Genomic DNA, 15,023 nt, shown 5'->3' with positions numbered 1-15,023 from the left:
AATTGTGGAGGAAGTCTTGTGCCAAGATTGAAATTGTAAAATGTTTACGATTTGATTAATTTTATTATTTAAAAAAAATTTTTTTACAGCTGTTGTACAGTACAGCATATAATCTGGTAGTTTGAGATTGAAAGTGAGTTTTCATGCTGTCCCCCCCCATTCTGTATGTGTCAGGCCTAATCCCCCTCTATGGAAGACTGGGTAGCGGGATGGGGGGAAAGCCAGAGGCTTATTCAGACCATGAGAAAAACAGAGATCCTCTTAATCTGGGTGTTTGTCATTGGCCCAGCCCCCCCCCCCCCCAAATCAGATGGCAATAACACTGCCCGGGCCAATATGTTTCCAGGATGGCAGAGAGCCAGGTACAGCGGGAGGGAGGGGTCACTGCGAAGTGTGTCAAGAGGTGGGTCGTGAAGGACTTTGCAGGGGAGGGCAGTAAGGTTACTGTATTATAAAATGGGGGGGGGGGGCGGAGAAAGAGGCATGGGGACTAGAGTGGTTTGTTAACATGCGAGGACAGTGTGTTAGTTGGTACGGGGACATAAAATGGTAGCTAGAACAGGAGTGTGTTCAGGAGGAAGGGAGATGCTAGCAGAGCAGTGCTATCACGTCTGTGGATGGACAGGAGGTACAAGGTTGGGCAGTGTATTATTATTTGGGGTTTTATTTAACTAGGCAAGTATTAAGGGTTGGGGTTGGTGAGAGGGCTTAATAAAAGAGGAGGTTGTGAGTGAATGCGGTGGTGAGTGAACGAGGGAGATGGGAGGCAGTGAAAGAGGCAGGGGGCAGTGAAAGAATGTGCACTGTCATTGCAGTGCGAATTAGGGAGAGAGCACCGACTGCACTGCCTGATAGAGACAGCAGGGGGCAGAGCTGTTCACACAGCAATGGAACAGCACCCACAAGGCTGTGCAACAACACTTTCTCTAGCCATCTTTTCCCTCTGACTGGCTTTCTCGCCACAGGTCCAATGACCTCTAGGACAGAACTCCAGTATTTGAAATCATTGGACACCAGGGCTTCCTCTCTTATTCTTCCCTTTATAGGTGAAAGCAATATGATGGATGCCTGCTTGTGGCTCAGGTTGATGTTTATTGTCATGAGTCTTGTCCTGGAGGCAGAACGAAGCAATTTCCTCTTAGATAGGCCAGCTGCAAAGTGAAAACTGCTTATTGTAAAAATTCATAAACTTTTTCATCTTCATTTAAGGTTGGGATTAGGCATTACGGTTAGCAGTGTGGTTGAGGTTTGGGTTAAGGTTGTGTTTAAAATCCGACTGTGGCAACTACATAATACTCTGCAGAGCTGCCTCCAGAACAAGATTCATGATGAAAAACGCTATCCTGTGCATCCACTTGTCAAAAGACATCCACTGAGAACAGTACGAATGTAAATGGGAGACGGAGAGGCCGCCACAACAAATTAAGTAGGTAGAGGGGTTGTTGTTGTTGTGATCTCCCTACTACCTGAACTTTTCCAATAAGAAGAATATAGCTTTCTTACATTGTGCCCTAGCCAGATGCATGTCTTACCCGTTGATAATCTCGCGGCACTCGGCCCGGATGAAGTGCTCTCTGTCGGGGGTGAGAACGCACAAGGAGTTCTTCTGGCCCGTCCTGGACTCCCCGTCGATGACGTCAGAGCACTGGTTCATGTTGATGGTGCCCTGGGGTAGCGTGCTGGGCTAGAGAACACAGAGATGGAGATAGGGCAGGGTCAGATAGTGCTAGTGACCCACTACTGCTCTGTTAACAACCCCCCAAATTCTTTTGAACTTTGGGACGCACCAAATAAACAGTTCCTAGTCACAGCCCAATTTAAAACCATAGGCCTTCAACCCACCATTTGAGTATCACTGAGTGAGTATAGTAAGTATTACAAAGATGAACACACACACCAATGCAGATGTAAACACAGACATACAGACATAACCCGACACACACCTGGGGAACCAAACTCGCATATAAACTCAAAACATGTTGTGCTTGATGCCACTGATCTCCAGAATTTCCCCGCACAGTACTGATCTCTGTTCTGCCCGCTTGTAAACATTGCAGGGCCACAGGATCACACAGGGAGTGAGAGCGTTTAATTTAATCCAATCATCCAACGATGGCTAGCTGGGCTGTATAAACAGTTATGCATGGAGTACATGGCTCCTCCATCCTTTAATCTGCACAAACAACGGGACCGCCGAACTAGCCGAGCAACAAAACTGGGTTAAGTGTATGCTCACCCAAGCAGTCCACCTTCTATGCAGTTAAACACAAATACACTATGGGTTTGTGTGTGTGTGTGTGTGGTTACGGCTCGTTGACAGGGAATAGTGGAGCGCCGACACGACCCTGAACGGAGAAGGAGCTCCGTCTGTAAATATCTTTCACAAAGTCACTGTGTATAAACACGCGGGTTACAGAGAGAGATGCATCGTCGTCATGCCAACTCTTCCCAATCATGCACACGTCAAAACAAAAAAACACTTCCGAGCATTTTTGGAGAATTTGGCATTTCTTTGGGGAAGTCTGACCTACTCCTGACCGAGCCGGTGGAGAGCCCAGGATGAACTCAAGTACGCAGCGGGATTTAAAAGGACGTGACTGACGAGTGCTACGTGTGTACCACCAAGACGAACACAGGCGTCAACGTGGACAGCCCCAAACCCTTCTCTACTCAAAACAAACAGGCAGAATTACAGGCACCCAAAATGCCAGAGGTCCTAAGCATCAGTGCAGAAGAGCCACAGATGACGATTTTACAACCACCATCGATCCTGAATTACGCCCAGAGAAAAAGCGGGAGGCCAAATTTAAAAAAGGTCAAGTCAAGCTAGTGATGGAATAAGTGACAGAAGCCCAGATGGGCGGGATAACCATGCCCTGTCAATCATTGAGCAATTTAGCCCTAGAGGCTCTTTGATGTGGTGAAGAAAGTTGATGACTGACAGTTTATGGTTATCCCGCCCAAAAAGCGGTCGAGAGGCCCAGTTTGCCCTACCCCTACAGTCCCTCTCAATTCATAGAGAACTGTGCTAGAAGGGCATGTGTGTTCCAGCTGACTGACTGACTGACTGACTCCTGACTTTTCGCCACAGAAGAGTTAAGCCTAAACTTGCAGAGACCTAGAATGAGCCATTATGATAATCCTATAACTTTCTCTGCGCGTCTCGCCTGGGCCTCTGGCCCTATAAAAACGCCTGTAGTGTGTGGAAGGGCTCTTAAGTCTAGGGTGAGGGGCCAGCGCAACAGCCGAATCTGACAGGCAGGCGGACAGACAGCTGGGAGAGAGGGCCTGTTCCTGCTTCAGAGAGAGACGGCGTCAGCTTGACCTGAGAGTCCTGTCACTCTCAGACATTAGAGAAAAAAGGGGGGAGGGGGGTTGAAAGAGGAGAAGAGAAACATGGGCTGTTTACAGTATGTCATAGGATACATTGTCAAATAAATTTTTTACAAGGTGCCTCTGTGTACAGTTTCAGCTCCAGCAACATAGTAAGAGAAGGAGAGGAAGCGAGAGGAGGTAAGGTCCATCTGTCCATGTAAACAAACGTGTGTGTGTGTGTGTGTGTGTGTGTCCTTGGGAGAGGTCAGGAGAGTATAGGCCAAAACAACAATATTACAAATTCTGTGGACAGTTTTCCAAGCCGCTTAAGATTTCAGCTTTAAACTCAGAGTACAATTTTTTTTCTCCATGTAACAAGAATCCACAACATTGAGTTTGTGATGAAAAATCCCTTTCATAATACTATTACAGCACAGCGGGAGATGTGGAGGACTATTGGAGGCACGGCGTTGACACCGAGCAGTCGAGCACGGGACTCCTCTCACATGTGCAGTCTCCCAGCCCCGTCAGCTGAGTACAGTACGGTCTGGCCTTTCCACCGGACAAAACCCCTCCCAGCCTCCAGCCCAAAAACGCCCCCGGTCCCTTAGCCGAGTCCTGGACCCCTCTCCTGGGCCGTCACTCTCCACAATGAGCCCTTTGTGGAGTAGCACTAGCATAAACACAATGTGGGATTGTCAACAAGCCCCACCACAGCCGCCCCACTTACCTCCTAACGAGGAAGTGACCAAGATTTGACCAAAGACACAGAGAGACCAGAAAACAACCCTGCTTTCATAAGTTAAATAAAGGTTAAATAAGAAAACAAAAAATTCCATTCCTTTAAGGTTGTATTGTTGTGAATTGTTAGATACTACTTGCAGTGCTGGAGCTAGAAACACAAGCATTTCACTACACCCACAATAACATCTGCTAAACATGTGTATGTGGCAAATAACATTTGATTTGATAAACCGGGTAAACAGTTTCCTGCCTCTCAAGATGTTCAGACAATGGTGTGATCAGTGGCTCCACTTCAGGCGTGACTCAAGTGCACAAAGAGTTGTTTTGTGTGTGATTTCATTTAGGCCCTCGGCACAATTACTTTGCACAGAAGCTACGCTACATTAAGAGTGGGTGCCGGTGTGGTCTTGTTATACTCTGTGCCAGCAGCGTCTGTTTGTTGCCCATCTCTCTGCACGGCTAATGTCGACTTGGATTATCCCAACAGTGCTGCCATGCGAACTCTCCCGGGAAGTTAGACAACAGGTTAATCCAGGGTGTCAGTCTCTTCTCTGGTCTGAGAACAGTGACCTGCCACCTCCTCTCTCTCTCACACACAGTCTGCCTCTCCTCTGTAGCCTCCCCCTCTGTCTCATCGTCAGTCTATTCCCCCGTTCTCGCATTCTGTCTCGCCCGCTTTGTAATCAATCTCAAGATGTTGTCCTGAGTAGGAACTGAACAGTGGTCAATTAGTGGAGGGATCATTCTCAGATTATGGGACACCCAATACAAATTGGAGGCCATAGCCTGTAGTCTATACCCTAAGACCCGGGAGAGTAAAGCTCTAAACAGCCTTGTTCTTCCCTTATTGGCATTTTAGAAGAGAGGATGCGTTTCCTTTGGCAGCTCGCTGTGTGCTTTACATTTTTTGTTGGGTTGGAGGCTAATTGTGTTCTTCTGTCAATGCTAGAGTCTGTTTAGCCTGGTTTAACCAGACTGAAAGTTGCGGTCAAGTCAAACAACGTTGAAATGGCAGGAGATGGTCTACTTCTGAAAACAGAAACGAGAGGTCGGGGGAAACTCACTCAATTAGAAGAACATGGGAGGGGTTGACACAGTATGTTGCATGTCATAGTGTTATTGATCGCTATGGTCCGTTACAAGAGCACTTGCATTGATGCTGTTGTTCACACGTATGGTAAAAGGGTTTCATTTTCAGTAGCTGAATTGGCCACAATAACACGGCGTGTCATTTCCCCCCGATTTCCAATTGGATTACAGTATTTGAATGGATTTCCAGATTACTACGATGTATATCGTTTGATTATTCAGCAAGTATTTTGTTGAACAGCTACCACATTCAACTCCTGCACGGATTTCAGATTTAGCCTTCTCCTTCCAACATATCCCATTCTTTCTTTGTGCTAACTTTCATATCGAATAATCCCCCCCCCCCCCCAAAAAAAATATATATATACTTCCCCCTCCATTCAAACTCATTTTTCAAGAGGTGAGTTAAAAGCAATGGGTGTGCTGACAACCTGGCACTACTAGAGAAGTCCTGACTGACTCACGAACACGGAGTTGTAACGGGTCCATTTGGGGTTGTACTCTTTTCGGGTTGTAACTGATAATGCCAATTACGCAATCAATTGTTCCTTGGAGACTTACAACAACAAGGGTAAACACACTCTGTAGACATGGTTAAGCAAGCCAACACCAGCAGCTCCTGGGTGCCAAAGAGATGGAGTCATATACTTCTTCATTCCAGAAGAATATGAACACCCAAACATGAAGGAAACAGACCAGGTGACGCAGAGTTGACAGATTGATATATCATCAACCCCAGAGATTACCATCACAATATCTCCCTGTCCTGTAGTTTCCATGTCCTATAATTTCACTCCTCCAAAAACAGCGAACCAATACGCCAACATACTTTCTTTCTATATATAAATCAACTTCATTCCCTGAACCTTGATGCTGACCCTAAACCCACCCTTAATATTAAGCCCAGCCAGACAGAAGCCTCTGTAAATCATGCTATGCCATATGGTGGATATCAGGCGGTGCTGTCAGGGCAAGTATACCCATCCAGACGTTTGCTCGCCTCGCCCTACTGGAATGTGTTCAGGAGGTTCAACTGAACTTTATGATTACAGTATAGGACTAACTGTGCTTGCAAGACACCTGGGAACTCGGGGGGGGGGGGGGGGGGGGGTCAAATCATGACATCAGTGATCTTCAGGTCGGAAACTCTAGAAATGCCAGGAGTTTCCGACTTGGAGTTCAGAGTTGGATGCCTCTTCAAAACGATGTGTCCCAGTTGGAGCTAGAGAAATAATAGAAAAGTAAAACATAAATACACAAAGCGTAACGACAACTTGCCTATATACTTACCTATATAATTCCTAAAACCAGCGTGCATGGATTACACTTGAGGCCCATGTGATTTCCACAGAGATGGGTATGGCTGCCTTTTCCTGTTACGCTCCTTGCCTATGGAATAGCCTGGGAGACTAAATTTAAACTTCAGACTCTTGATTTTTATTTTTGTATTGCTTGTAAACGGTTTCGGGTAATGCAAGTTCTTGTGTCGTTAGGGGAATAAATGTGTGTAAATGTAATCATCTGCTGCTGTATTGTTTGTTGTTGTGTTTTTTTGTGTCATCTGTGATCATTTTATTTGTGTCTTGTGTAGTTTCTTAATCATTGTACCTAAACTGTATGTGTAAACATGTATACGCAGGGCCCAGCTGTAAAAGAGACCTTGGTCTCAGTCTGTGTTCCATGTTGAAATAAAAGATAGATACCAGTAACGGGTCGATGTGCAGGGGTACGGTGTAATTGAGGTAGTTATATACATATAACTAGGAATAAGTGACAGATAAAACAGTAGCAGCAGCGTATGTGACGAGTCAAAAAAAAGTTTGTGTAAAAAGGGTCAATGCAGATAACCAAATAGCTACCCGGAATAACTACTTGGCAGTCTTATGGCTAAGGTGGCTGGAGTCTGACCATTTTTAGGGCGTTCCTCTGACACCTCCTGGTATAGAGGTCCTGGATGGCATGGAGCTTGGCCCCAGTGATGTACTGGGCCGTACCCACTACACTCTGCAGCGCCTTGCGGTCGGATGCCAAAGAGTTGCCATACCAAGCAGTGATGCAGCCAGTCAATAGGATCTCGATGGTGCAGCTGTAGACCTTTTTGAGGCTCTGAGGGCCCATGCTAAAACTTTTCCACATCCAAAGGCGTTGTCGTGTCCTCTTCACAACTGTGTCGGTGTGTGCGGACCATGATAGATCCTTAGTGATGTGGACACGGAGGAACTTTAAGCTCTCAGTGATCAGGCCTACCACCGTCGTGTCGCCGGCAAACTTAATGATTGTGTTGGAGTTGTGCCCGGCCACGCAGTCGTGGGTGAACAGAGAGTACGGGGACTCACTCCAGAGGGGACCCCGTGTTGAGGGTCAGCGTTGCCTACCCTTACCACCTGGGGGCATCATGTCAGGAAGTCCAGTTGCAGAGGGAGGTGTTCAGTCCCAGGGTCCTAAGCTTATTGATGAGCGTGGAGGGCACTATGGTTGATTTTACTAGGATCTCTATTACTCCTCATTTGGACTAACCTTCCGGGATTCCTTGAACATTAAAATACAATTTATAATACAATCACATTTTCACATATAAACACAAATACAAAAACAGACATAAGACACTGACATACTGTAGATTAGTTATTTGAGACGACCAGGATAAGCAGTTGCCTAGCTGCACTCCTAGTCGTTTGGTTTCTGACACTTTCTCAATTCGTACTCTCCCCATGCTTAAATCGCATCTCATGTTGTGTTGACCTTTCCTGGCAGAACAAACCAACCAACTTGTTTTTTAAAATATTTTTTATAGCGTTCAAAACAATTTTGTTCGGGCCAAACTCACTCCCTGATTTTTCCCAGAATTACTTGTGGAGCTTGCTGTACCTGTTGAGCAAATTCATCTTGCTATATATATTGTTGTATCGTCTACAAATATAGTAGCGTGAGTTTCAGATAAAGCATAAGGAAGGTTGTCAGTATATATAAAGGAAAAAAAGATGTCGCCCAAGGTAGCTGCCCTGCGGTAATTCCACAGTCTAAATGAGGGGAAGAAAACGACCCATTGACATACAGTACCAGTCAAAGGTTGGACACTTACTATTTCAAGTTTTTATTTTACTATTGTACTATTCCACAATGTAGAATTATAGTCAAGATATCACAACTATGAAATAACATATGGAATCATGTAGTAACCAGAAGTGTTCAACAAATAAAAATATATTTGAGATTCTTCAAAGTAGCCACCCTTTGCCCTGATGACAGCTTTGCACACTCTTGGCATTCTCTCAACCAGCTTCACCTGGAATGCTTTTCCAACAGTCTTGAAGGAGTTCCCACATATGCTGAGCACTTGTTGGCTGCTTTTCCTTCACTCTGCGGTCTATCTCATCCCAAACCATCTCCATTGGCTTGAGGTCAGGTGATTGTGCAGGACAGGTCATCTGATGCAGCACTCCTCCACTCTCCTTGTTCAAATAGCCCTGACACAGCCTGGAGGTGTGTTGGGCAGTTTTCCTATTGAAAAACAAATTATAGTCCCACTAAGCGCAAACCAGATGAGATGGCGTATCGCTGCAGAATGCTGTGGTAGCCATGCTGGTTAAGTGTGCCTTGAATTCTAAATAAATCACAATAGCGTCACCAGCAAAGCACCCACACACCATCACACCACCTCCTCCATGCATCATGGTGGGAATCACACATGCAGAGATCATCCGTTCACTCTGCGTCTCACAAAGACACAAGATGTTGAAACCACAAATCTCAAATTTGGACTCATCAGACCAAAGGACAGATTTCCACTGGTCTAATGTTCATTACTCGTGTTTCTTGGCCCAAGCAAGTCTATTCACATTATTAGTGTCCTTAAGTAGTGGTTTTACGCAGTCTCCTCTGAACAGTTGATGTTGAGATGTGTCGGTTACTTGAACTCTGTGAAGCATTTATTTGGGCTGCAATCTGAGGTGTAGTTAACTCTAATGAACTTGTCCTCTGCGGCAGAGGTAACTCTGGATCCTCATGAGAGCCAGTTTCATCATAGCGCTTGAAGAAACTTTCAAAGTTCTTGACATTTTCCGGATTGACTGACCTTCATGTCTTACAGTAATGATAGGCTGTCGTTTCTCTTTGCTTATTTGAGCTGTTCTTGCCATAATATGGACTTGGTCTTTTACCAAATAGGGCTTTCTTCTGTATACCATCCCTACCTTGTCCTGATTGGCTCAAATGCATTAAGAAATCTCACAAATTAACTTAACAAGGCACACCTGTTAATTGAAATACATTCCAGGTGACTTCCTTATGAAGCTGGGTGAGGGAATGCCAAGAGTGTGCAAAGCTGTCATCAAGGCAAAGGGTGGTTACTTTGAAGAATCTCAAATACAGTTGAAGTCAGAGGTTTACATACACTTATGTTGGAGTCGGTATATAAACACCGTGGGACGAAGCAGCAGTCATGCCGCTCGAGAAGGAGACGCGTTCGGTCTCCTAGAGATGAACGTACAGGGGTGGCAGCATCATGGTGTGGGGGTGTTTTGCTGCAGGAGGGACTGGTGCACTTCACAAAATAAATGGCATCATGAAGGAAACATATGTGGATATATTGAAGCAACATCTCAAGACATCAGTCAGGAAGTTAAAACTTGGTCGCAAATGGGTCATGACCCAAGGTGCATGTAAACTTACCACTTCAACTGTACATATTTAATTGGTCACTGGAAAAGGGGCAATTTCCAAATGTATGAACGTAGGCTAAACAGTGTCCAAATCCCAAAAGATAGCAAAGAACCCGTTACTCCTGCCAATAGTCGACCAATCAGTCTACTCCCTTCACTCTAAGATATTGGAGGGTATTGTGAGGAAATACATGGGAATACATGGGAAAAAAATGATCTGATCGCAGCCAATCAGCAGCATGCTTATTGCAAAAACCATTCCACTACCACTGCATTGGTTGACATGACTGACCAGTGGCTCAGTGCTATGGATAATGGCAAGTTTGTGGGTGTACTATTTTTAGATTTCAGTGCAGCATTTGATTTAGTGGATCATGAACTCATTTTAACTAATTTACTGCATTATGGGTTTAAGGAGGCAGCATTGAATTTGGTACAGTTGTATCTAACTAACAGGAAACATTCCACCAACACCAGTCAAAAGTTTGGACACACCTACTCATTCAAAGGTGTTTCTTTATTTTGACTCTTTTCTACAATGTAGAAGAATAGTGAAGACATCAAAACTATGAATTAACACATATGGAATCATGTAGTAACCAAAAAAAGTGTTCAACTGTATGTATATGTTGATTTGTTTAAGTAGGACATTTACATACACCTTAGCCAAGTACATTTCAACTCAGTTTTTCACAATTCCTGACATTTAATCCTAGTAAATATTCCCCGTCTTAGGTCAGTTATTCCTCCTGACAGAGCTGGTGTAACTGAGTCAGGTTTGTAGGCCTCCTTGCTCACACACGCTTTTTCAGTTCTGCCCACACATTTTCTATAGGATTGAGGTCAGGCCTTTTTGATGGCCTCTCCAATACCTTGACTTTGTTGTCCTTAAGCCATTTTGACACAACTTTGGAAGGATGCTTGGGGTCATTGTCCATTTGGAAGACCCATTTGCGACCAAGTTTAACTTCCTGAGATGTTGCTACAATATATCCACATCATTTTCCTTCATGATGCCATCTAGTTGACATGGTACAAACCTGTCGTTCTGCCTCTGAACAGGCAGTTAACCCACTGTTCCTAGGCCGTCATTGAAAACAAGAATTTGTTCTTAACTGACTTGCCTAGTTAAATAAAAAGGTTAAAAAAACTAAAAAATTAAAGTGCACCAGTCCCTCCTGCAGCAAAGCACCCCCTCAACATGATGCTGCCACTCCCATGCTTCACGGTTGGGATGGTGTTCTTCTTCTGCCTCCGAACATAACGATGGTCATTATGGCCAAACAGTTCTATTTGTGTTTCATCAGACCAGAGGACATTTCTTCAAAAAGTACGATCTTTGTCCCCATGTGCAGTTGCAAACCGTAGTCTGGCTTCTTTATGGTGGTTTTGGAGCAGTGGCCTCTTCTTTGCTGAGCGGCCTTTCAGGTTATGTCGATATAGGGCTTGTTTTACTGTGGATATAGATACTTTTGTACCATTTTCCTCCAGCATCTTCACAAGGTCCTTCACTGTCATTCTGGGATTGATTTGCACTTTTTGCACCAAAGTACGTTCATCTCTAGGAAACAGAACGCGTCTCCTTCCTGAGCGGTATGATGGCTGCATGATCTCATGGTGTTTATACTTGCGTACTATTGTTTGTACAGATGAACGTGGTCCCTTCAGGCTTTTGGAAATTGCTCCCATGGATGAACCAGATTTGTAGAGGTCTACAAAAAAAAAATCTGAGGTCATGGCTGATTTCTTTTGATTTTCCCATGATGTCAAGCAAAGAGGCACTGAGTTTGAAGGTAGGCCTTGAAATATATCCACAGGTAAACCTCCAATTGACTCAGTCAATTTGGTGTATTTAAACGTCTGACCCACTGGAATTGTGTGACAGTGATTTATAAGTGAAATAATCTGTCTGTAAACAATTGTTGGAAAAATTACTTGTGTCATGCACAAAGTAGATGTCCTAACCGACTTGTCAAAACTATAGTTTGTTAACAAGAAATTTGTGGCATGGTTGAAAAACGAGTTTTAATGACTCCAACCTAAGTGTATGTAAACTTCCGACTTCAACTCTATTTTAGTGGAGCAGCATGGCAAAGTAAAAAATTGGCCATAAGATCCTAACCCATAGATGTACCATTGGGGAATGACTTCAATAGGTTTAACAACCTCTCTACTGACACCAGTGGTAGACTAAAAGAGCATGTTTTTTTTGCTCATAATATGATAATCAATCCAATGGACAATAGCTTGCTTGGAGCAATGGGTGTTTACATTATCTCTCAGTAAATTAGTTCTTTGTAAACACAAATCTGCAAAATGAGTGTCAATGTCAGCTGGTTTTGTTATTGTTCCCTCGTCAACCTTCACACTAGATGGGCATGATGAGATAGATGTACCAAGTAAGCCCTTAACTATATTCCATACCTTTTCAGAATCCTTTTTACAATCAATAAAAGCTTTTTTGTAAAATAGTCATTTTCTTCCGATTTAATTTAACTGCATATTTCCTTAGTGTTCTATAATTGTGTTCATCAATTTCTAGTTTAGATTTGGCTGTGAAGACTTTTTCCCTACTTCTTCAAGAAAACGCCTCACCCAGTTCAGCATCAATCCCTGGAGAAGGACGTGCCCCAACTGTTTCTTACTGGGGCATGATGGTCCATTACCCATCAGCAACTCAATAAAACATTCTGTAGTGTGATTTAAATCATTGTCTAGTTAAATCAGTGGTTCTTTGGAACTTTGGTGTTCATGGTTATGGTCACAATATTATGGTCTGTCCAGCCCACTGGCATTGATCTGGCCTTTGAGAATCGCAAATGGTGCATTACAGAAAATCAGATCAATGCACGTGTCCGAACGGTGACCCAACTTGGTTGATGATCTAGTAGTGTCATTAAGCATTTGTTTCAAACCACAGTGCTCAGCATCTCAATAAATGTAGTTATATTTGAATTATCCTGATCCTTCCAATTTATATTAAAATCACACAAATTTAAAAAAAATATTGTTTACTAATGTGTGGCTTTGTCAAACCCAGTGCATAAATCATCCAGATTAAAACACAGAGCTAGGAGCTCTGTACACACATCCTACCAATATGGGTGCCTGGTAAGGCAGATTACTTGACATACATTATGGGCTCAAGTACGAGGCAGAACATTCATCCCTCCTGAAAGTATATGATTCGGGAATGTACAATGCTACACCACCATTCCTATCCCTTCTAAGTAGGCTATATCAATGCATGTTCATTTGTCATTAACAGATGCATCCAAGTGGAGCTTCAGTTAAAGCTAAAATGTGAATATTATTTGTTAAAAACCTAATGTATTTTATTAGGAAAGCTACATACATTAACCTGGGCTATATGCAGCCCTTTCCTTGTCAAGTGAAGACCAACAGAGTATGTATTTGTCACAGTTGAAGTCCTCATGATACATTGCAAAACACAAGCTGAGATTGGTGTTGAACGCTGAGCTGAAGAAAACTCTCACTCAACGTCAACAAAACAAAAGGAGATGATCGTGGACTTCAGGAAACAGCAGAGGGACAGTAGTGGAGAAGGTGGAAAGTTAAGTTCCTCAGCGTACACATCACGGACAAACTGAAATGGGTCCGCCCACACGCATCTTCAACCTCAGGAGGCTGAACAAATTTGGCTTGTCACCTAAAACCACAAACGTTTACAGCTGCGCAACTGAGAGAATCCTGTTGGGCTGCATCACCGCCTGGTACGGCAACTGCAACTGCACCGCCGACAACCACAAGACTCTTCAGAGGGTAGTGCGATCTGCACAACGCATCACCGGGGGCAAACTACCTGCCCTCCAGGACACCTACAGCACCCGATGTCACGAAGGCCAAAAGGATCATCAAGGACAACAGCCACCCAAGCCAGTGCCTGTTTACCCCGCTACCATACAGAAGGCGAGGTCAGTACAGGTGCATCAAAGCTGGGACCGAGACTGAAAAACAGCTTCTGTCTCAAGGCCATCAGACTGTTAAACAGCCATCTCTAACACAGAGAGGTTTGCTGCCTACATACAGACTTGAAATCATTGGCCACTTGAATAAATGGTTCGCTAGTCACTTTAATAATGTAATAATAATAACGGGCGGCAGGTAACCTAGTGGTTAGAGCGTTGGGCCAGTAACCGAAAGGTTCCCAGATCGAATCCCCGAGCTGACGAGGTAAAAATCTGTCCCTGAACAAGGCAGTTAACCCACTGTTCCTAGGCCATCATCGTAAATAAGAATTTGTTCTGAACTGACTTGCCTAGTTAAATAAAGGTTAAATAACAAAAAAATAATGTTTACATATCTTGTATTGCTTATTTCTTATGTATAAACTGTATTTTTTTTATCTACTGCATATTGCATACTGCATATTGCCTACTATACACTACAGTTCAAAAGTTTGGGGTCACTTAGAAATGTACTTGTTTTGAAAGAAAAGCAACTTTTTTGGTCATTAAAATAACATAGAATTGATCAGAAATTCAGTATAGACATGGTTAATGTTGTAAATGACTATTGTAGCTGGAAACGGCTGATTTTGAATGGAATATCTACATAGGTATAGAGGCCCATTATCATCAGCCATCACTCCTGTGTTCCAATGGCACGTTGTGTTAGCTAGATCTTCAGTTTCTTGGCAATTTCTCGCATGGAATAGCCTTCATTTCTCAGAACAAGAATAGACTGACGAGTTTCAGAAGAAAGTCTTTATTTCTGGCCATTTTGAGCCTGTAATCGAACCCACAAATGCTGATGCTGCAGATACTCAACTAGTCTAAAGAAGGCCAGTTCTATTGCTCTTTAATCAGGATAACAGTTTCCAGCTGTGCTAACGTAATTGCAAAAAGATTTTCTAATGGTCAATTAGCCTTTCAAAATGATAAACTTGGATTAGCTAACACAGGAGTGATGGTTGCTGATAATGGGCCTCTGTATGCCTATGTAGATATACAATTATTATTTTTTATTTTTTTTATGCAGCCGTTTCCAGCTACAATAGTCATTTACAGCATTAACAATGTCTACACTGTATTTCTGATCAATTTGATGTTATTTTAAGGGACAAAAATTCAGCTTTTTTTCCAGAACAAGGACATTTCTATGTGACCCCAAACTTTTGAACGGTAGTGTATATATTCTTAGTCCATTCCTTTACTTAGACGTGTTAATTGGGTAGTTGTGGAATTGTTAGAT

General features: G+C 43.4%; 1 protein-coding gene across 4 annotated transcripts in view; it reads right to left on the bottom strand.

Annotated features, from left to right (window-relative positions):
* Nucleotides 1-15,023, bottom strand: part of si:ch73-103b11.2 (putative leucine-rich repeat-containing protein DDB_G0290503) — a 105,941-nt gene that overhangs the window by 41,925 nt on the left and 48,993 nt on the right. For all 4 annotated transcript variants that reach the window (XM_029629483.2, XM_029629482.2, XM_029629484.2 and 1 more), the window contains exon 4: nt 1,533-1,684. In XM_029629483.2, the coding sequence (XP_029485343.2) occupies nt 1,533-1,684 (152 nt within the window). The remainder of the gene's footprint in view (nt 1-1,532; nt 1,685-15,023) is intronic.

Source organism: Oncorhynchus nerka, linkage group LG23 (assembly GCF_034236695.1).
Source record: "Oncorhynchus nerka isolate Pitt River linkage group LG23, Oner_Uvic_2.0, whole genome shotgun sequence".
In the NCBI taxonomy this organism is placed as follows: Eukaryota; Metazoa; Chordata; class Actinopteri; order Salmoniformes; family Salmonidae; genus Oncorhynchus; species Oncorhynchus nerka.
This window is presented reverse-complemented; position numbering and strand designations above follow the sequence as displayed.